Below are 22882 nucleotides of genomic sequence, written 5' to 3' on the forward strand. Positions count from 1 at the left end.
GGATCTAAGGATGCTGAGGATGAGGGAGATGAGGATGAAGGAGCCAAGGATGGAGCCAATTATGAGTCACCTAACAGAGGTCAATGGAGAAAGCAGACTTATCTGGAAAGCCAAAGACAACCAATTTGAGGGAGAGTTGCCTCCTTTTTTAGGAGAGTGGAAAGTGAATGTCCAGGGAACAGAACCAATAGATTTTTTTTATTCACCTATTTCCAGAAGATCTGATTGATGAGATTGTGCACAAACCTGTATGCACTCCAAAAAGCATAGGAACGTCTGGCCTTGACAAATGCTGAAATGAAGACCTTCCTAGGAATAAACATGGTCATGTCATACGTCAGATACCCAAGATCAAGAATGTACTGGTCATCAGAGGAAGGTCTTCGTCTATTTTATAGAAAATGCCAAGCCAGTGAACAGATTTGAAGAGATTCTGAGGTACATTCACTTTGTTGATAACTATTCACAGGATGCTGGAAATGCTGATAAGCTGTTCAAATTTAGACCAGTGTTGGATGCTCTTGAGAAAACCTTCTGAAGAATTTCAATAGATGAGCAAATCATTCTCTTCAAGGGCAGACTGTCTCTTAAAGGGGTCATATAATGTTACATGCACTTTTACAAGCTGATTGTACTAAAAAGTGTTTTGGCAGTGCCTGTACACAACCATCATATAATGATAAAAATCCATCCAGTGTTTTTTTTTTAATCTCCTTATATGTTTTCAAATGTTCATATGTTCTCAAATCGAGCCGTCTGACCGTGTGACGTCGCACGGTCGGACGCCCCTCCCACGATTGTTAATTGACAGCAGGGTTTCAACACAGACCCGCCCTGAACGAGCTGTCATCATAGTCCGCCATTGTTGATACGCTGGAGCAGAATGGCGTCTAAGCGATTTTGGTGTTCTGTTCTTGGGTGTAATAACGAACACAGCAGTCATTTTGATGTTCCTAAATCCGAACCACTTAAGACGCAGTGGCTGAGTTTTGTTTTCGAAGGGAACATCAATGCATTCCTCTCCTCATGGCATTGCAACATCGGGGCATCTATGGCACCAGCACAATCAGGATCAACAGGCTCCATGGAGCACAAGAGAAACTGAAGGGTGAAAAGCAACTCAAGAAAGAAGGAAGAGGAGCCTGCTCTGCTGTCAGCAATGGTCAAAACATCACCATCACATGTTGGCTAGATAGTTCAGTGATCCACATGGCCTCGTCCTGCACTGGCAAGTCCCCAATAGATGTGGCCCAGAGATGGAGCAAAAAAGAAAAGAGGATGCTCAACATCGAGAGGTCATATTCTGTAAAGCTGTACAATCAGCACATGGGTGGAGTGGACCTCATAGATCAGTGTGTGGCAATGTACCCCCACAGACGCAAGAACAAACAATGGTAAATCCGAGTGTTCTTCCACTTCTTGGATGTTGCCATTGTCAATGCCTGGCACCTCTAAAGAAGGACCTTCTGCACTTCAAAGCATCAGTAGCTCGTGCACTACTGAATGCAAGTTCCACCAAGATACGCACAAGAGGAAGACCCAATGCCACCCCACCTCCGGTGAAGCGCCGAGCAGTGTCCAAGGTACCCTCTGAGATCCGGTTTGGCCCTGGGAACCATTGGCCCCAGCTCATCAAAGCCAAAAACGCAAACAGGTGCCATGATGCTGCATGCACCCAAAAAACAAAGTACATCTGCATGCAGTGTCTTGTGGCTTTGTGCTCTGGGTGCTTCTCCAGGTTGCATACCAAATAGTCTTCTCTTTTGAAGTCTCTCTGCAGTGCAAAGAGCAACAATGAAACTAGAGTGTCTTGACAGTCAATGGGCTTGCTTGGGTGGAAAACTGTCACTCCACAGCCATTACATAATTATTGTTGAAATTAAGAAGTTGTGTTGTGTTTAGAAGTTAAAGTGTTTGCAGTAAAGCTAAGCAAAATCATTCAGCATGAGATCTAGTGCTGGGGGAGTGATGGATTGTGAGAGACTTTTGAATCTACAGCAGAGTGAAATAGAGTGTTCCTCAATTGTGTTTGCAATAATTTAAGCCGTATAAATATATATACAGTACTGTGCAAAAGTCTTAGGCATGTTAATACCCCCACCCCCCAAAAAATGGTTTTAAGTCAGTTATTTATATATTTTGCTGTAGTGTGTCAGTAGGAAATATCAGTTTACATTTCCAAACATTCTTTTTGCCATTAATTGTAATAATCCAGTGAGATTTGTGTATGCACAAGTAATCTGACAACAGCCGGTATGATCTGATCTCACCATCATAGAGTCCGTCTGTGATTACATGAAGAAACAGAAAAAACTGAGACAAACTAAATCCAGAAGAACTGCGGGTACGTCTCCAAGATGCTTGAAGAAACCTTCCTGCAAAGCTACAGTACTGTGAAAAGTACTGGGGTCTCATTTATAAAACTGTGCGTAGGAACCTTACTAAAAGTGTACGTGCGCCCGAAAGCCAAAAATGGCGTACGCAAAAAAATATTCAGATTTATAAAACCGTTCGTACGCCAGAACCTGCGCAGAATTCACTTTATAAATCCCAGTCAGAGGAAGATTGTGCGCACATGCGTCTCCTCCCCGAAATAACCATATATGGAGCTTACAACGCCTAGTTTTACTATGCAGATCCTCATCTGCATATCATTTGCATATGATTATTCATCCACGTGATAACGTTTAACGGTACAAGACACATTACATTAATAAAAATCAAGTAGTTGCCTATCCTTGCCTTGTTTTTGAATACATAAATCAAATAGTGTACATACATTTCAATACATTTCAGAGAAAGTTTTTCTCAATCTTTTCCACTGGCCGAATTGTATTTTTAATTGATTTATATTTTTAATGGAAACAGATAGGCCTTGGGCATTATTTGCACGAAACTATTTTCTCAGACAATCTGGTATTATCATGATAAGCAATTATCTCTGTGGTTAAAACAAGGAAAAGTGTTCAAAAACATCGCATCCACAACAAATATTTCTATTGACTGAATTTGAATATAAAAATGTTGTAACTTCTCAGTAATGATTTCATGTTTAAGTGCTTAACTCCATTAATTTGAATGGCATATTTAATCTAAATGTTTATATCAGAAGTAAAACATAGTTTAAATCATTATTTTATTTATTTACACTGTTATTTGCGTCAGTTTCACTAAACGGCCCAACGCGCTCGCTGGCGCGGACATTTAAGAAGGGATGGATATTTGCTTCAAGTGACAGGCTTGGTGAGTGAAATTATATTTGTATTATCTTTCTGTATATGTTTAATTTTCTTTAGATTTTCTGTCTAAAAGTGACCAAAAAGACACTTAACTCCAGCTCACCATCGGTGTCGCCAATTCCCTTTGTCTCCAGAATGTGCGTACGCACGGCTCAAAGTTTGCTTAAAGGTGCGCACATTCTCCCGTCAAGTTTGTTTTTTATAGATCACAACCTTTGCGTGGGAACTGGCGTACGTACGTTTCCAGTCCCGTTTTGTACGTACGCACGCTTTATAAATGAGACCCCTGGCACTTGTGTTAAAATGCTGTAAAGTGAGAAAGCTTTCAAAAATAAAATCACAAATTGAATTTATTTATGATTTACTTTTATTAACTAATTCAAATCAATATATGGTGTAACGACCCTTTGCGTTTAAAACGGCTTTTGTCCAGGTACACTTACGCATAGTTTTTCAGGTAGCTTTGCAGGAAGGTTTCTTCAAGCATCTTGGAGACGTTTTTTCATTTTATTACATTTTATTCATTGGTTTGTTAAATGCATACAGTAAATGCATACATACACCTGAAAATCTTTTTGAAAAATGTGTTTAAAAAAAAGTTAAAATATTGTTTTTCATGCCCTAAGAACAATAAAAACACATATGAAAAAAATCCTGACTGAGGATGTCATAATTCATGCATGAAAGGGTTAAATGGATATAGGCTACACTCAGCATAAAATAAATAAATAAATAAATATATTAAAAATCCTCTCTTTTTTTCTTATTTTTTCCAGAAAGATGTCTTAACGTGTAAATATTTGTCCACAAAAAGATTCAACAACTGAGACATAATCTAAACAAGTTTCACAGACATTTGACAGACTAATGACAAACTAAACAGAAACAGAATAATGAGTCCCTGAACAGAGTTTAGGCCCTGTTTACACCTGCTATTAAGATGCGTTTTGGTCGATCCGATCACAAGTGGACGATGCTAAATACAGATGTAAACGGGGTCTAAATGGTTTTGAGCTTGTCCACTTTCAACCACTTCCAGAGGTAGCCTAGGCTGCGTTCCAGTCCAAAATTGTCATGCCCTTCACTCGCTAACTTCCCTCAGTCTCGTTCACTTCGGATGTACGTCATCGCTTACCTTGCACGAGTGCCAACTACTGGCGGAAACTGCAATGGGCTGAGTTGGAACGTCCTAAGCCCTTGATCACTTGGAATCAGCTATGGAGTTGATTTATTATTTAAAACATTTTTCCTTTTAAGAATTTTTTTAATGCAGCATCCAAATGTGTATGTGTGTTTGGGTTGTTTTAAATAAATAAATAAATATATATATATATATATATATATATATATATATATATATATATATATATATATATATATATATATATATATATATATATATATATATATATATATATATATATATATATAATTAATATCATAGAGTTGTTTGTTGTGGTGGTGATTAGACAAGATCTGTGGTGACGTCTCAATTGTACTGCATTGTGGGACATATAGGTGCCTGAAGTGTAGCCTACATATGAAGTAGACTCGAAATCGGTCAAAATCAAGGGAATGAGGGTCTGTCCATATAAACTTCCCTCGTCCACTTCACTAAGTGGAACGCACTTCAAAATGGCGGCAGGGATTCCACCGAGGGGAAGTGAAGTTCGCAAGTGCGTGTCTAAAAGTGGACTGGAACGCAGCCTTAGTCGAAAATGCATTTGACAGGATTGCTTTTGTAGACGCTCATGTGGTCGAATGTATTAGAATAGCCACAAAAGACCGCCTACTCTCCGCCTACTGACTTAATGCATAAACATTATGGGAAGCACGCTAGCCTGATGGGATTTAAACCTTGCTGGCTGGGGACCCAAGTTTGGTTTGAATGCGAAAAACACACCAAGCACAATGTTCTCTCACCATTCCTGATTTCTAACACCACTCTCTTTCTTTGGCTTAGACTAGCCATAAGAGCAGAAACAAAAGCTGTTGCTCTCCGTAGCCTATGTTTTTCCGTAATTTTGCATTTAGTTCACTCACATCAGTGCATATGAGTTGATCATTTGAGGACTGTTTAAACTTAAAGAATGTTTAATTTACACTAAAATGACTTCTTGTTGGTTTAATTTAAACCACTTGCTTAAATCTGGCCTGGGGATTCCCAGTTTCCAACAGGTTTTGCATGAGACTTAATTTGAAGAGTAAATGTCAGAATTGTTTCATGTATTTTGAGAAAAGTGAAAATGTTAGGAGACTTGTTAGGGTTTATTATTCTGTTGTATTAGATGAGTATTGATTTATGGTTCTCCAATTATTGCTTACACATTGTTATTATTGTAATTAATTAGGCCTATATGAATTTATTGGAAATGTAATGATTACATTAATGACATTAATATTATGATTATGGACAGGCACTATAAATTATAATATATTGGTGTCCAATCCATAGCATGATTTATCTACGTGTGTTATTACCACATGATTGCTTGATTGACAGATCTATCACATAAAGGGGCGGAGCTTTACCGAATAGAACAGTCAGTGCGTTATCTGAATAACCAGAGAGAGAGAGAGAGAGAGAGAGAGAGAGAGAGAGAGAGAGAGAGAGAGAGAGAGAGAGAGAGAGAGAGAGAGAGAGAGAGAGAGAGAGAGAGAGAGCACCTCAACTGAAGCATTTAATAACAGACGAAAACAACACCGGTGCAGTCTGTGGTTTACAAACGTGGATTATGGAGAAGTTGCCAACTCAATTTTAAGATCATTTCAAGACGGGAGAAAAGTGCTCAAATCCCTCGGGATGGTTGAAGAATCACAGCAAGGTAAGCATTTGTTTTTCAGTAAACATCATTATGAGCGCTTTCCGTGGGTTTGTTAATACGTTGCGAGCACATGTTGCGTCTGTTGTAGTTTAGTTATTTGCTTAAAATCGTGTGTAGGTGAGGACTGAATAATGTTGTGAAAAAAAATCCCTGAACAATTTTAAAAGTTGCAAATGAATCCTTGGCTTTATTGTTAAAATAATACCATTATTAAAATTATATTTTTATTTTGTTTTTATTTTTCAAATTAGCTGTACAGTCTCCTGTACAATGTCATGTTTAATATTGGGTTCTTCGTTGTAATAGTAATAGTAATAGTTGCAAATAGTGCATGTTTATTAATAAAGGAGAATTATACAAACCTGATTGGATGACTGACAGCTTTGGTTTGGTAACAGATGGATCCCCAGACATTCTGTTTTGAGATAATCAATACAATAGGCTACGTTGCATTACAATTAGATTGAAATATATTTAGGGGCAAGACATCGACATCAAATGAACAACATCTGTTAACAATGTCTCAATGTTCTTGAAATATTCTCTATTTCAACTTTAATAAAAGCATTAAATGTTTGACGTGCTGCCGGACTAGCCATTGCATCAGACAGATGTGCACAGCTATAGCAACCCACTCTGATGACTGCAACAAAGGAATGGTTATTCCTCTTATAGCAAGTCACACTTCTCTTGTTAGGGCATTTCACATTTGACTCTTTTTATTCTTTCTTTTTTTTTCTTTTTTTTTTTTTTTAATGAATGGATCTCAAAAACTGACTACAGCATTGAAATGATTGTTGCATGCATCAAGTGATCAACTCTTAGAACTTAAGTCTATTTTTAGAAATTGCATTATTTAGATAACCTATCTGGGGGAGGAGACTGAGGGTTTAGTAACCTAACCTCACACATTTTCACAACTCGAGTATGAAGTGGCAGGATGCAGCATCATCTCTGATCTCGCGGGAGATGAATTCAAAAGCTGTGTGTCACCAGAGAGTATAGTGAATGCTCATTAAGTTAAGCCATGTTTGTTATCCATAAATCCACTAGAAGCGTTAAAGTGACTAACAGTGTGTTGATAGGAAACTCAATTCTTTACTGTGTCCTTTTGAGCTCATTCTCAGTTTTAGATGACTGATTCAATGTCTTCAGCTGTATAAAGGTGTGTTTTGAAGGCTTTGGAAGGTATTATTTGCCACTCTGCCAAGTAATATCATTATTTTGATTTGTCTTCACCATTCTGGAAAAACAATCTATATAATGGAAGCAAGTACCAGACTTACAAAATATGGCTCTAAAATCAAATGTACCTTTACTGCACTGGGAAGGAGTTATTGTGAAGTTTGTCTCTTGTACTAGTAATTGGTTCTGCTTTTCTCCTAAAATACCTGGTGGGAAATGTCTTCTCTACAAAAGCAATTGTGTTCCCAGATGTAGCCTACTTCTTCAAACCCCCCTTCTAAAGAAAATGTTAATGTATTGACATTTGTCTTTGATTTGTTTATTCCCAAAATTACGATTTTAACAATGTTAAATAAAATTCTAAAAAAGTCAGCATCTCAAGGACAACCCTTAAGCAGTCTATGGGGACTTTAGTAGTGAATGTGTGTGAACATAAGGTGTCACGGTTTGGGGTTGAGGAAATGAGACGAGGACCCAAACGCAGAAGAAATAAAGGCTTTTATTAAGTAAAAAATAAAACAAAATACAAACAAAACTACCCTGAGGGGGAAGACTCAGGGTAGACTCAGGGTCAGTGGTGAAGACACATCAAATTAATGATATTACTTGGCAGAGTGGCAAATAATACCTCCCAAAGCCTTCAAAATAGACTTGGACTTGGACTTGATGAAGAACACACAAGGGTATGACAACGAACCAGCACAGGACTGCAAACACGGGAAGAATAAATAGGGAGACAGGGAGGACAGGTGGGGCAAATTAATCAATAATCAGGTGTTAGACAATCGACAGGAGAGCACATGGCACAAGGAAACGCATGACAAGCCAAGCCACGTGTTCACACAAAACATGACAACATGAAAGCACACAGCTAGTGGAAAACACAAGCTGTGTGCTGCACAGTACAAGACTAAATATGACGTGAAAAAGCACGCGGCCGATGAAAACATGAACCGCGTGCTACACAGAAAACACAACAACAGATGCAGACAGGAGAGCGTATGGCCCGAGCGAACTCGAAACCGCACGCTCACACGACAAGACAGAGCGCACGAGAACGAGCGAAAGCCCATTCCGTGCGCTCACAGAGGACAAACACGCGGAAGCATGAATGTCCGAATTCTGCCACAGAACCGAAACCAAACTAGACAGATGTGCCGAGATCCAAACACCACGCCCCGCACATGTAACAAGGCATACAGACAAGAGAGCGCACGGCTCGAGGACGCTCGAAGCCGCGCGCCCACACAAAGACATGACAAAACAGAACCAAGAAATACACTAGACTAGACAGAAGTGACAGAACCCTGACATACGGTATATTACACACACACACACACACACACACACACACACACACACACACACACACACACACACACACACACACACACACACACACACACACACACACACACACACACATATATTATGTAAACAAAAACTTGTATTTTAGATGCGATTCATCAATTTCACAGCACCAAAATAAATATAATAAAACCTCAAAATGTCAAACCAAATAATATTTCTGTAAAATAAAAACTTTTTTTTCTGGACATTTGGGGTCAACCTCCTCCATCTAGATCAGTGGTCTTATCTGGTTTTCTTTAAGGACCGAGATTTCTGCAGTTACTTATGTTCTTTGATTTGATACATTTTTATAATTTTATAAGGAGTTCTTTTTTTTTTTTTTACAATTATCATTGGAACTGACAAATAAATGTCTGTAATGAAACCCCTGCTGTTATAGTAATTAGCATTCTGAAGTGATTTACTGTGACAACTTGTTAGGCATGTGACTGTCAAATTTTCATGTTGCGTATTTGCTGAAGTTTTTTTTCATGGTATGCACATTATCACAATATTGAAATAAGTTGCAAAAAAAGTGTTGTCATACTATAACAGGTTCAATAACTTATAACAAAAATAACTGAATATTTAAATACAATAATAATACTCAAATGTATAAAGTAAACCGATGAAAGTGTTTATAAAGAACAATAGATAACCCTTTACAATAAGATCTCATCAGAGCTAATAATGCATTAACTAACATTAACAATGAACATGATAACGTTAGTAAAAAATACAACTGATCATTGTTAGTTAATGTTAGCTCAGGTTTTGATTTTAATAATGTATTATTAAATGCAGAAACTAACATTAACTGAGATTAATAAATGCTTTAGAAGTATTTGTTATTGTCAGTTTATGTTAACTAATGAATGAACTAATGTTTACTACTGAAGAATAATAAAGAATCAAAACATTTACAAATTCAATTTTGTAGTCCTAGACTTAACATTGAGTGTTGGGTTTGTTTGCATCAGAGTGCATGTGCCTCTTTGACGTAGCATATAGCGGTGTTGTGCATTTTAACTGTTGATGGAACAATATTCTTCAAATGCATTCTAAAAATCGGAATAATTCGCAATAAATAACTATTCACTGTATTTTAAAGTGTCCACGATAACAGTACCGTGCATTATCGTGATATATTGTATTACCGTATATCGGCACATGTCTAGTATAAGTAGGACACGGAGGTGCAAATATCACAAACACAACATCACCATTTATTCCAGAACTATGTCCAATTTAATGACCTAAAAAGGAAAGAGAAGCTTTTGCTGAATCGTTAATGATAATCATTAACACACGCATCAGTTACAGCATTGCTCAGTAATATCTCTGTAAATGTATGTAGAACATATCTATGGTAGTGAGACGTGTCTGATGTGGCACTAAATTGCACATCATTAGACAACCTGTCGTTAACCCTTGAACATCGCTCGAGTTCCTGGTGAGGACCTGCTGAAAATGACATGCTGGCAGGTCTGACTCATTTCTTAGCTCTATGCCATTATTTCACCTCTATCTCAAAGGCATCAGACTTTTGAAGAATCATTCATGTGATTATTTTAAATCTTCCTGCTCTGTTGTCTTCATTCTTTTCCTTCCACTAGAACATTTTGCATGGCAGTGCGCAGGGACTCAGCATGTATTGATTACAGATATGAAGGGAGTGTCTTGACATCCAGTAGCCGATAAGAGATGACAGAGTTTGTAGAGCTTAGTTTGAAGTGTCAGAACATGCAGGAGGTTTTTGAATCATAAAGCTGTTGGATGTGACTCCCCTTCAGCTTGTCTTAAACTGAGTTCAAAGACTTTTCTGTTTAAGCCTTTAATTTATTTATTTTTATTCTGCAGGAAAGTAATCAAGTAAGGCCCTAATGGAGAATGACACCTCCATCCCCTCGGGCTACGTCCCACATTACCTTCTTCGAGGGGATCCCTTCGCCTCCAAGCTGTCCAAGGAGGCAGACATAGTGGCGGCGTTCTACATCTTTATCATTGGTAAGTGTACAATGTGGACGATCATGTGAAAGAGTTCTTTGCAAGCATCATGTGAATTGTCATTGATAAGACCAGTGATAAATTTGAATTCAAATATTTAAATTAAGTTATAGCAGAATGTCTGGAATTTTTAGAGGCCGTTGTTGTACTTACACTGCCGTTCAAAAGTTTGGGATCGGTACGATTTTTTATGTTTTTAAAATAAGTCTCTTATGCTCACCAAGGCTGTAATTATTTGATACAAAAAAAAAAAAAAAAAAACAGTAATATTGTTAAATATTATTACAATTTAAAGTAACTGTTTTCTATTTTAATATATTTTAAAATGTAATTTATTCCTGTATTGCAAAGCTGAATTTTCAGCATCATTACTCCAATCTTCAGTGTCACATGATCCTTCAGAAATCATTCTTAAAATGCTGATTTGCTAGTCAAGAAACGTTTATTATAATTATAAATGTTGAAAACAGTTATGTAAAAAAAATTTCTGGATTATTTGATGAATAGAACAACAGACAACAGCATTTGAACAATGCTGTTGTTCAAGACAACAGCATTTCTCTGAAATAGATAGCTTTTGGAACGTTATACACTGTCGTTCAAAAGTTTTATTTCAATACTTTTATTCAGCAAGAATGCATTAAATTTATCAAAAGTTACAGTAAAGACATTTATAATGTTACAAAAGATTCTGTTTCAAATAAATGCAATAGTTCTTTCTATTCATCAAAGAATCCTGAAAAGAAAATGTCCACAACCATTTTCAACATTGATAATAATAATGAATGTTTTTAGAGTATCAAATTAGCATATTAGAATGATTTTTGAAGGATCATGTGACACTGAAGACTAGAGTAATGATGCTGAAAATACAGCTTTGCATCACAGGAATAAATTATATTTTAAAATATATTCAAATAGAAAACAGTTATTTTAAATTGTCATAATATTTAACAATATTGCTGTTTTTTTTTTTTTGTATTTTTAATCAAGTAAATGCAGCCTTGGTGAGCATAAGAGACTTAAAAACATTATAAATCTTAATGATCACAAACTTTTGAACCGCAGCGTATTTCTTGTTGATTTGGAGAAATTTCAATTTTCGTCTAGCAAAATGTCTTCAAAAAACAAGATATAATGACATTTTGATGATATTTTAGTTACCAACAATGAAAGAAATGTACCTTACTGACTCTCAGTGATGTCTGAGAATGAGGTTTTGCTATCAGATTTATTGCCTTAATTTTGCCTGAACATCTAACAGCCTTGCATAAGAACCAATTTTAACTTTGTGAAGGTTGGTAAGGCCTACACATTGCTAATGAACAGTCTTGGGAGTAGACCTAGACTAGACACACTGATTTAATAATCTTTAAAACAATGGGTCCAAACCCTGATTGTTAATTATGAATGATGCACAAAGACTAACATAATTGAATATTGATTTAAGGAGACTGTTTTTGTATGTGTGCACCAGAAAAAAAGATTCTGCTTTGTTTTCTTTATGAATTGTTGGATTTCACTTGACCATTCACAGAGAAACCTAGAAAAAAACAAACAAACAAAAAAAAACTCATCATTGCGTATTTTAATGAAATTCTTGTATGTTTTTGCACCTTTAACTCTCAAATATTCATTATTGCCCTTATTGTCCAGCAAGTCAAGTGTATCTGAAGAATGAACGCCTCTCTTTTATTTAAAACTTCATATATTACCATATCAGCTTGTTTGTTTTGTTTGTTGTGTGTTAATGTGCTCTGATGTTTTGAATAATCAGAGTGATAATCCGATTAGATTTAGCAAGTGTGAACGGCAAAAATCATGTGAAATGCGATCTTTACAAATCCATTTGAAGCTACGTTCATATGTGGTTTGAAATCCTATTAAATGGGATTTCTGGAAATCCGTTTCAGTCTGACTGCTCTGTTCGTGTCAGGGACCAATCAAGCTCGGTCCCATCCACCACTCAGCGTTCACTCTCACCTGAGTATTGATCACATGCACCTGTTCCCAATCAGCACAGTCATTATCCAGCACATAAAACTCATCTCACAACAGCACTCCAGCGTCAAGCCTCGAATAGGACAGACCACTTACCTGCTTGTCTTCATAGCCCGTTCCCAGTTCACGAAGAGAAGTATACTTATCTGAAGATTGTTAAACTCTGTGTCTCTGTTGATCTTCTTCCAGATCCGCTAAGTGATTCCTGGTCTGATCTCCCAGCTCCTGTGTATCCTCAGACACTGTTTCCATCCGATCTGTCCGTTCCTGTGAGGAAAAAAGACCAAGTATTAATGACTTTTGTCCACTACTATACAACGTATTGTACCGCGGATATACTCACCTGCTCACCTCCAATGCATCGTGTGATTGCCACCAACTTTGCCACTGTTTCACCTAATTATTCATCTTGCACTTCATTCTTGTAAATAAACACTGTGTTTGGATTCACTTACCTGGTCTCTGGCTTGACCATAATACCGTCATGGATCCAACACAGCCAGAAACCGCTCCAACGCTGAGCACAGCGAGCCATTCCAGCGCTTCCGCAACATCCACTCCTTCGCTGATGTACGTTGCTAGCCCAGCCTCTAGACCTGCGCCCTTCTCTGGCAGGGCGGAAGATTGCAATGGTTTTCTGCTTCAATGTTTACTGGCCCTGGAACAACAAACACATCAATATTCCACAGAAAGATCCAAGATATCTTTTATTGTACAACAATTATCCGGGCCAGCTCTAAGATGGACAGAAACCCTCTGGTTCCAGGAAACTCCAGTTACAGCATCCTTACAGAATTTTATAACACATTTTAAAGAAGTGTTTGGCCGGCCAGTGGGAGATTCCTCCGTCAGCGATCAGCTCCTGCAACTTTGACAGGGTAAAGATTCAGTGTCTGAGTATTCGTTGAAATTCAAAACCCTGGCCTCAGCTAGTGGGTGGAACGAGAAAGCACTCATCACAGTGTTTCGAAGGGGGCTTAATCCCACACTCTGTCTACAACTAGCCATTTATGATGACAACATGGGGTTAGAAAAATTGATGCAACAAGCCCTACGGGTAGATCAGCGATCCCAAGTTTGTTACCGTGACATTCTGAACCAGGTTTCCACTCCTCATATGAATCTCACTGAACAAGTGGTAACACACGGGGTGGAGCGGATGCAAGTGGAAACCAGCAGATTATCCCAAGCAGAGAGGAAACGTCGCTACGAACTCAAGCTATGTTTATATTGTGGAAATCCAGGCCATTTTCTACGATTATGTCCATCTCGTCCTCCTCGCTTGACGGTGAGTTCGATTTTTCAATACCCCCTCCGTTTCCTCCCCACTCACGATCTCAGTGACATTAATGTCTCCTAGTTTTAACGTTTCAGTTTCTGCCATTATTGATTCGGGGTCTGCAGGGGATTTCATCTCGGGAGAATTATCTTCCAGACTCAAGCTCAAGAGGATCAACACTCCGAAGCCATACTCCATCCACGCAGTAACTGGAGAGATCATCAATAAGGGGTATGTCACCTACCAGATCAAACCAGTTACATTGTGTGTAGAGAAAGACCACCAGGAGTGTTTTTATTCTTTTATTCTTGAAAATTGTCAGACGGACATTATCCTAGGTCGGTTGGGCTGATTCGTCATCAACCTGAGATCGACTGGAAAACGGGTAAAATCATTCGCTGGGGTTGCAAGTGCTTCTTCACATGCTTCAATGATCATCCTCAAATCGCAAACAAATTATCTATATCAGTCCACGTGAATTCTACCTCAATTGAAAGTCCCAACGAGAAACTTTCAGTGATCACACCTCCATGCTATTCTTCCTTTGCCGACGTATTTAGCCCTGTGGAGGCCTCCAAACTACCTCCACATAGACCCTGGGACTGCGCCATTGAGTTAATGCCGGGTGAACCTGTTCCCAGAGGTCGAATATATTCCTTATCCATTCCAGAACAAGAAGCCATGCAGAAATATGTCCAAGAGACCCTACAACAGGGGTACATTCGACCTTCTACGTCTCCTGCAGCTGCTAGTTTCTTTTTTGTCCCTAAGAAGGATGGAGGATTAAGGCCTTGTATAGATTACCGAGCCCTAAATAAGATCACGGTTAAGTTCAGCTACCCCCTCCCGCTTGTGCCTTCCGCTCTGGAACAGCCCAGAGAGGCTACCATGTTCACCAAACTGGACTTGAGGAGCGCCTACAACCTGATCAGAATTCGGGAAGGTGATGAATGGAAAACAGCGTTCATAACACCAGCAGGGCACTACGAGTATCTGGTTATGCCTTATGGGCTGGTAAATGCTCCCTCAGTCTTCCAGAGTTTCATGGATGAGGTGCTTCGAGACTTCTTGAATCGTTTCGTACTAGTCTATATCGATGACATTTTCTCCAATAATCCCTCCGATCATCAACACCACGTCTCTCAGTTGCTGCAACGACTTCGGGAATTCTCACTGTTCCTCAAGGCGGAGAAGTGCACATTTCATCAAGAGTCTGTCAACTTCCTGGGATATCGTCTGAGCAGGAGAGGGGTGGAAATGGATGATAGTAAGATCAATGCAATCACCACATGGCCCGTTCCCAAATCTGTGAAAGAGTTGCAAAGATTTTTTTGCTTTGCGAACTTCTATCGTCGATTCATTGATAAGTATAGTATGATGACTGCCCCATTGACCTCACTCTTGAAAGGAAAACCCAAAGTCCTCAGTTGGAATCCAGAGGCCCAAGAGACATTCAAAGCCTTGAAGACAGCTTTTACAACTGCCCCGTTGCTCTGTCATCCAAACCCCGATAGAGTATTCATCCTAGAAGTCGATGCGTCGACTACAGGAGTCGGAGCCATACTCTCACAACATCAAGAAAACTCAACCAAACCCATGCCTTGTGCTTTCTTCTCGAAGAAGTTGTCCTCTGCAGAGAGCAATTATGACATTGGGAATCGAGAACTTTTAGCAGTCAAACTTGCACTTGAGGAGTGGAGACATTGGTTAGAGGGGGCCAGACACCCACTCGTAGTGTTAACAGACCATAAGAACTTGCAGTATCTGAAGGAAGCAAAGAGACTAAATCCCTGTCAGGCCAGATGGGCCTTGTTTTTTACCCGCTTCCATTTCACGATCTCTTATCGTCCCGGGTCAAGGAACACTAGAGCGGATGCCCTGTCACGTCTCCATTCCCCAGAAGAAGTTTCGGACGAACCTGAAACCATTCTTCCTGCCAAGATATTCGTCAATCCCATCCAATGGGACCTAAACGACCAGCTCCAGGAAGCATCACAAGGTCTACCTACCCCTCTTGAATGTCCTCCGGGGAAGACTTATGTTCCCGAAGCCTTCCGCACGGCTTTATTCTCCTCTGCTCATTCCTCAGTAGGGACTGGCCATCCCGGGACTACTAAGACATGCACATCGATCCAGCAGAAGTATTGGTGGCCAGGTATGCACCAAGAGGTTAAAGAATTCATCCAAGGTTGCCAACTCTGCGCCATGACCAAGGTTCCTCGACACTTACACTCAGGGAAGCTGTTACCACTACCCATTCCACAGCGCCCCTGGTCACACCTCGGAGTAGATTTTGTCACCGATCTACCACCCTCTGAAGGGAATACGTGTATCCTCATTACCATCGATAGGTTTTCTAAAGCCTGCAAACTAATTCCCCTCAAGGGTCTCCCCACAGCCTTTAAAACTGCGGAATTACTCTTCGAGCATGTATTCCGAAACTTTGGGATCCCGGAGGACATTGTGTCTGATAGAGGACCGCAGTTCATCTCTAGGGTTTGGCGAGCTTTCTTCTCACTCCTGAATGTAACAGTGAGTCTGACATCCGGGTACCATCCACAAACGAATGGGCAGACGGAACGTAAAATCCAAGACGTCAGTCGTTTCTTACGTACATTCTGCCAAAACAACCAAAGCATATGGAGCAGATTATCTGATCTGGGCAGAATATGCCCAAAATTCGCTCTGTCAAGTATCCACTAACCTCACACCATTCCAATGCGTTCTGGGTTTCCAACCCCCGTTATTTCCATGGTCAGGAGAGCCTTCAGAAGTACCTGCAGTAAATCAATGGTTTCAGCAAAGTGAAGAGGTTTGGAATCAAGCCCACCAACACCTTCAACAAGCCAGGAATCGGCAAAGACGGTTCGTAGATGTCCACAGACAACAGAATCCAAACTACCAGCCTGGTCAACTGGTATGGCTCTCAACACGTCGGGGTCCTAGGTCCGTTGGCACGGACCCTGGAGGGGGGGGTAATGTCAGGGACCAATCAAGCTCGGTCCCATCCACCACTCAGCGTTCACTCTCACCTGAGTATTGATCACATGCACCTGTTCCCAATCAGCACAGTCATTATCCAGCATATAAAACCCATCTCAAAACAGCACTCCAGCGTCAAGCCTCGAATAGGACAGACCACTTACCTGCTTGTCTTCATAGCCCGTTCCCAGTTCACGAAGAGAAGTATACTTATTTGAAGATTGTTAAACTCTGTGTCTCTGTTGATCTTCTTCCAGATCCGCTAAGTGATTCCTGGTCTGATCTCCCAGCTCCTGTGTATCCTCAGACACTGTTTCCATCCGATCTGTCCGTTCCTGTGAGGAAAAAAGACCAAGTATTAATGACTTTTGTCCACTACTATACAACGTATTGTACCGCGGATATACTCACCTGCTCACCTCCAATGCATCGTGTGATCGCCACCAACTTTGCCACTGTTTCACCTAATTATTCATCTTGCACTTTATTCTTGTAAATAAATACTGTGTTTGGATTCACTTACCTGGTCTCCGAGTATGTATCCTGACAGTTCGGATTTCCCGTGGTTTGTGGCTTTCTCATGCCATGTAAAATGCATCAGACGTTGTTATAAGAAAACATGCTGAAAGTCGTTGCAGAAACAAGTTTGCGTTGTTGCAAAGTGCCGGACGAGTAGACAGACATAACAGATAACATAACAGAGATGTGCTTTAAAACCGGTGGAGACTAAAGCATGTAATAAAAGTGACATGTGCATTGTAACCCATACTCGGAATCAGTCCTCTGCATTTAACCCATCCAAGTTAGTGTACACACATTAGGAGCAGTGAGTAGTGAACACACACTGCAAACCGTGAACACACACACACACACACACCCGGAGCAGTGGGCAGCCATCTTTGCTGTGGTGCCCGGGGAGCGATTGGGGGTTAGGTGCCTTGCTCAATGGCACCTCAGTCATTTCCAGGTTACCAGTTTGACTTTCTAATCATTATGCCACGACTGCCCCAGCAAACCAGCCTCCTATGTTTCTGCCGCCGCCTCAGAAGACGCAGTAGTCCAACACGGCAAGTAGACAACATCTGTATTGCAAACCCTTACATGTTGAGGTTGTTGTTGTTGTTTTTTGGCACATACCTACCAATGCAACATCTTTGCCATAAAAACCAATGCAGATATTCTGGGAAAAGAAAAAGTGGCATGATGGGACACACAAATCGAATCTGAACAGTTGCGATACATAATGTGGACAGTCAATAATTAAGATCAGATTCCAATTGGATAATAATTGGATTTGGACTCACAGTGTGAACATAATACGTGTTATGAACAGGGCCGTAGCTAGTGTATACGGGGCAAGTTGCTATTGTGGTTGAAATCTCAGACGGGACCCCCGAAAGCTGTAGCTTCTCTAGCAACAGCCCTGGTTATGTAGCATTTGTCTTCTTGTATTTAATTCCTTTGGTTCTAAGCAAAAACCAAAAAGTGACTCGCGTAAAAACCTGCTTTCCCCTTAATGTGCAAAGCCTGACAGATACCATATTGCCATGCTGTTGTCACCGAGGAAGACATGTTCTATCCACTCATGTTGTCATTGAGATGACATCCTCCGTCATATAGAAGAGTTTGTGTTGAGCGGTGTCATCTAGTGCATTTTAATAGAACTAATATATGACATGTTGGGGATACTGTGGCTCCACTGTACATTTTTCAGGTCAGTTTCTCTGTAGGCACATGTATAAGTATCGGTTACCTTACCAGAAAAATAATTTGAACATTTTGACCACCATCGCAGCAGAAAAAAATTGTTTTAGTTTATTAAAAGCTTTTCATGAAAATACAAACAGTGTAATAAAAAAAATAATGAAACTCAAAATAATTAATGAAACTGTAATGTAAAATGTACAAGGCTGCATATTCTTTTGGACTTATATTAAATATCTCTCCAAACCAAGATGAACATTTTTAACATTTTGTCCATTATTTAATTGTTTATAATACCTACATGACCTCTCCAAGAGAATGCTAGCTATGTCCGTTCTGCATAGTATTGCATTTTTTTAGAAACAATTCAGATGTTTTGCCAAGTTGATGTGTCTTTATGTAATACGCTTTTGAAAAATATAATTAGAAAATACATTTTTGCTTCAGCACAACATTATTTATTCCACAGGTGTCCATCAGTAACTATGTTATCAAGGAGATGCTCAAAAGGATGTTTCCTCTTTCATGGGGACATTGTGTCTCATTTGACCTGAAAGATGTGTGTTTCAATCAAAAGACTGAATCAATAGTTCTTCCTCACTGCAATTTTCAAGTCTGTTCTCCTCCACTCGGAACAGTCTGAAGGTGTTTCATAAACATTTAGTCTCAAACACATACAATCAACAAATATCAGTTACAGTATTTCAGTTCAGTTTTTAGTTCACATTTGGTATGTAACAACAACAGTGTTTTCATTTATGGATGGACTCTAGTTCTCTTTAAGAACTAAAACTGGAGAAACAATGTATCTGTTAGTAATATTAATGTGCGTGATCCGTTCACATTGATTCATGATCATATGAGGAGAGTGAAAGAGTTCACTGAATAGTCACATGAAATAGTGTCTTCTCGGAAATGGTGCATCAGTCAGCTGATGCAACAGGCCAGGATTTGAAATGATGTGGCGCACATGATCATGATCTCCACTTTATTGGATATTCAAAATGTGTTAATGGACATTATGAATCGAACATACTGTAAGATTTATGAGTAATTCATTATTTATTTATTTATTTTTTATAAAATTTTATGACACTTTCAAAGCCTTTTCTGGCTTAATAAATACAGAAGGAACATATTTGCAGCAAATAATCTAGGTCATAAAGAAAGGAAAAACGAATAACACGAGTGAAATCGTTGTGTCGTTTGAATGTATGTGGCTGTAACCTGGAAAGACTAATTGTCACACTGCTCTTTCATTATGGTGACCTTTTTCATCCTTTCACTGGGAAATGGGATATCCAGTAAGCTTTGACTCTTATTAGTTCTCTACAAATAACAGAAATGTTATAACAGGAGTCTTAATGTGCTGTCTTTGTATTTCAACAAATACACAACCCCAACACCTGGGTGGCAAAGGACTCAATATAATGGAAAGTAGAAGGAAGACTTCATTAAGGTCCAAGACTTTCTTAAGGCACTTTTAAAAACAGCATCTGGTCAAACACACAGTATTACTGTTTGTCTTATGTTTTTACAGGTATCTTGTCAGCCACTGGAAATGGTTATGTCATATACCAGACCGCCAAACGCAAGAGCAAGTTAAAGCCGCCAGAATTCATGACGCTGAATCTAGCTATATTCGACTTTGGCATATCAGGTAAGTTTAAATGACTTGATATCATGCTGCTGATGTTATCTTCATCTGTCAGATTATGTATTATATAGCCTATCTGAAAGGATCTCTGTTGTATACAAGATTTATTTTGGTTGTGTGTTTAAAATATACAGCGTTTATTGTATAGTTTAGCATTATATTTGGAGTCGACAATGTGGCAGTTTATTCAGCACTGCCTCTTATGACACTGTCTTTCTGGCTTATTTATGTGCTGTTGTTGAAATGCACTTGTTTAAATCATACAGAGGATTTTAAGGCCCTGAGGTTAAGATCAAATTCCAGCCATGATGACCTAGAAAGACTCTTTTCCTTCATCTTCCTTTTGTCATGATTTTTTTCTCTTACTTTAGTGCAGGGTTTCTCAAACTCGGTCCTGGAGGGCCACTGTCCTGCACAGTTTAGCTCCAACCCTGATCAAACACACCTGAGCAAGCTAATCAATGTCTTCAGGATCACTAGAAACTCACAGCTAGGTGTGTTTGATCAGGGTTGGAGCTAAACTGTGCAGGACAGTGGCCCTCCAGGACCGAGTTTGAGAAACCCTGCTTTAGTGTTCAGTGCATAACATGAACGCAATCTTCCGTCTCAAATGGGGTTTGCATCTTTTGTTACACTATATACCTGAACATAGCGGTATTTCACTGGGGCCGTGACCCAATAAAAAATGTCCAGCGACGCCCCTGAGATTTCCAACAAAGATTTCCTCTCCTTCAACGAATTTCTATCCATATTTGTACTCTAGCCCCACCTAGTGGATGTTTAGTGTGGCTGCTTCAGAGCAGCAGTGATGGTTGAGGCCCCTGATAATAATTAGAATCTTAAAGGGATAGTTCACCCCCAAAATGAAAATTGCATCATCATTTACTCACCCTCATGTTGTTCCAAACCTGCAGGAGTTTCTTTCTTCTGTTTAACACAAAAGAAGATATTTTAAAGAATGTTGGTAACCAGACAGCTGACGGCATTGACTTCCATAGTATTTTTTTTTCCTACTATGGAAGTCAATGGGTGCTGTCAACAAAATTTAAATTTTAGGGTGAGCTATCCCTTTAAAGAATTAACTGCTGCTTACAGGCCAGTATTTATATTTTTACTTATACAAAGAGCTCACTTTCTAAGATTTACAGAACAAATGACTGCCTGTGTAGCTCACGAAGTTCATTCCAGTTAATTAAAGGTGGAGTGTGTAATTTTTGAGCTAGCGATAGACAAAAATAACTGTTTCTCTCTGCCTGATATTGCTTAGTGGAGGGTCCTGCCCCAAAATCATGGCAGTGATGCGGTTTTGGGACACTCAAACAAACGTTAAATTGTTACTCGTTTGTTTGAGTCTACAAATGGTTTACTTATAGTTGTCTCTGCATATTATAAACGAAAATAACTGGCTTCCGGTAGCGGTTGACGCGCGTTCATGGAGATGGATGCTGGCGTATGACGTAGGACGTAGCGTAGGAAGCGTCGTGACGTAGAACGAACGTAGAGTTTTGTTTTGCTCTGCTCTCTGGCTGCACTGTCACGTTCGTTCTACGTCACGACGCTTCCTACGCGCGTCCTACGTCATACGCCAGCATCCATCTCCGTGAACGCGCGTCGACCGCTACCGGAAGCCAGTTATTTTCGTTTATAAAGTTTTAAATATGTATATTTCTACGACAAAACCGCACGGATTACCCTCAGAAGGCCTTTGTTTATCCCCCTGGAGCCGGATGGATTACTTTTGTGAAGGATGCATGCACATTTTGGGACTTGAAGGAGGTGGACCCCATAGCTTCACATTATAACCACTGAAAGATCTAAGACATTTTCTAAAATAATTGAAAATGCGTTCGTCTGAAAAAAGATTGACATATACATCTCGAACGGCTTGAGGGTGAGTAAATCATGGGTTAAATATCATTTTTGGCCGAACTATCCCTTTAACAACGAACAACAGGGACAAGAGAATTGATCAAATATGATTTATCATATTAAATACAGTCAAAATTTTACAGTAAGTTCAGCATTGGTATCCATAGCATTTTGGATAGAAATTATATTTTGTTTTCAGTGTACCATCAGGAGTTCAAATTGATTTAGCTCCGTCCAAAATGCCATTCTCGTCATGTCGCCTATTAGCCAGGATGGCGTCGCTGGATTTGAACACAATGAAGCTTTTGTTTTCTGGGAGTCATGCACATGGCAGACTGCTTTAGTGCGTCACATTTATGCAGACTCTGGGTCAGTGTGCTTTCTGGCTTCTCTTCCTCTGCGTTTGTTCATATGAAGAGCACATATAGGTCTGCCGTGAGTCTTAATCTGCATCTCTGAAATGGCTACCGTCAACTGTTTGGTTACCCATATTCTTCAAAACATCTTCTTTTGTGTTCAGCAGAAGAGAGAAATTCTGTAACACTTTACTTATAAAGCCTTTAAAGATAATGCATTCTAAAAGTATTTTTAATGCATTAATTATGCCTTATAATGCATTGTTTGGTCTCATTAATAACTGTTATATTACATTATAATACAATTTTAGAATGTATAATGCATTAATCCACAACCAACAAACAATTTCAGATGTAACAAGGAACCTGTGGATATTATAATTCATTTTAACTTTGGTTATAATTACTTAATGAACTTAATGAAAAGA

At 39.3% G+C, this 22882-nt stretch overlaps 1 protein-coding gene across 1 annotated transcript in view; it reads left to right on the forward strand.

Moving 5' to 3' along the window:
- The first annotated feature begins 5876 nt into the window (after positions 1-5876).
- Positions 5877-22882, forward strand: part of opn5 (opsin 5) — a 20725-nt gene continuing 3719 nt past the window's right edge. Inside the window, exons 1-3 of the mRNA XM_079887376.1 lie at positions 5877-6064; positions 10460-10606; positions 20113-20232. Coding sequence (XP_079743502.1) covers positions 10483-10606; positions 20113-20232 — 244 coding nt within the window. The 5' untranslated portion in view covers positions 5877-6064; positions 10460-10482. The remainder of the gene's footprint in view (positions 6065-10459; positions 10607-20112; positions 20233-22882) is intronic.

Source organism: Squalius cephalus, assembly GCF_949319135.1.
Source record: "Squalius cephalus genome assembly, chromosome: 12".
Taxonomy (NCBI): domain Eukaryota; kingdom Metazoa; phylum Chordata; class Actinopteri; order Cypriniformes; family Leuciscidae; genus Squalius; species Squalius cephalus.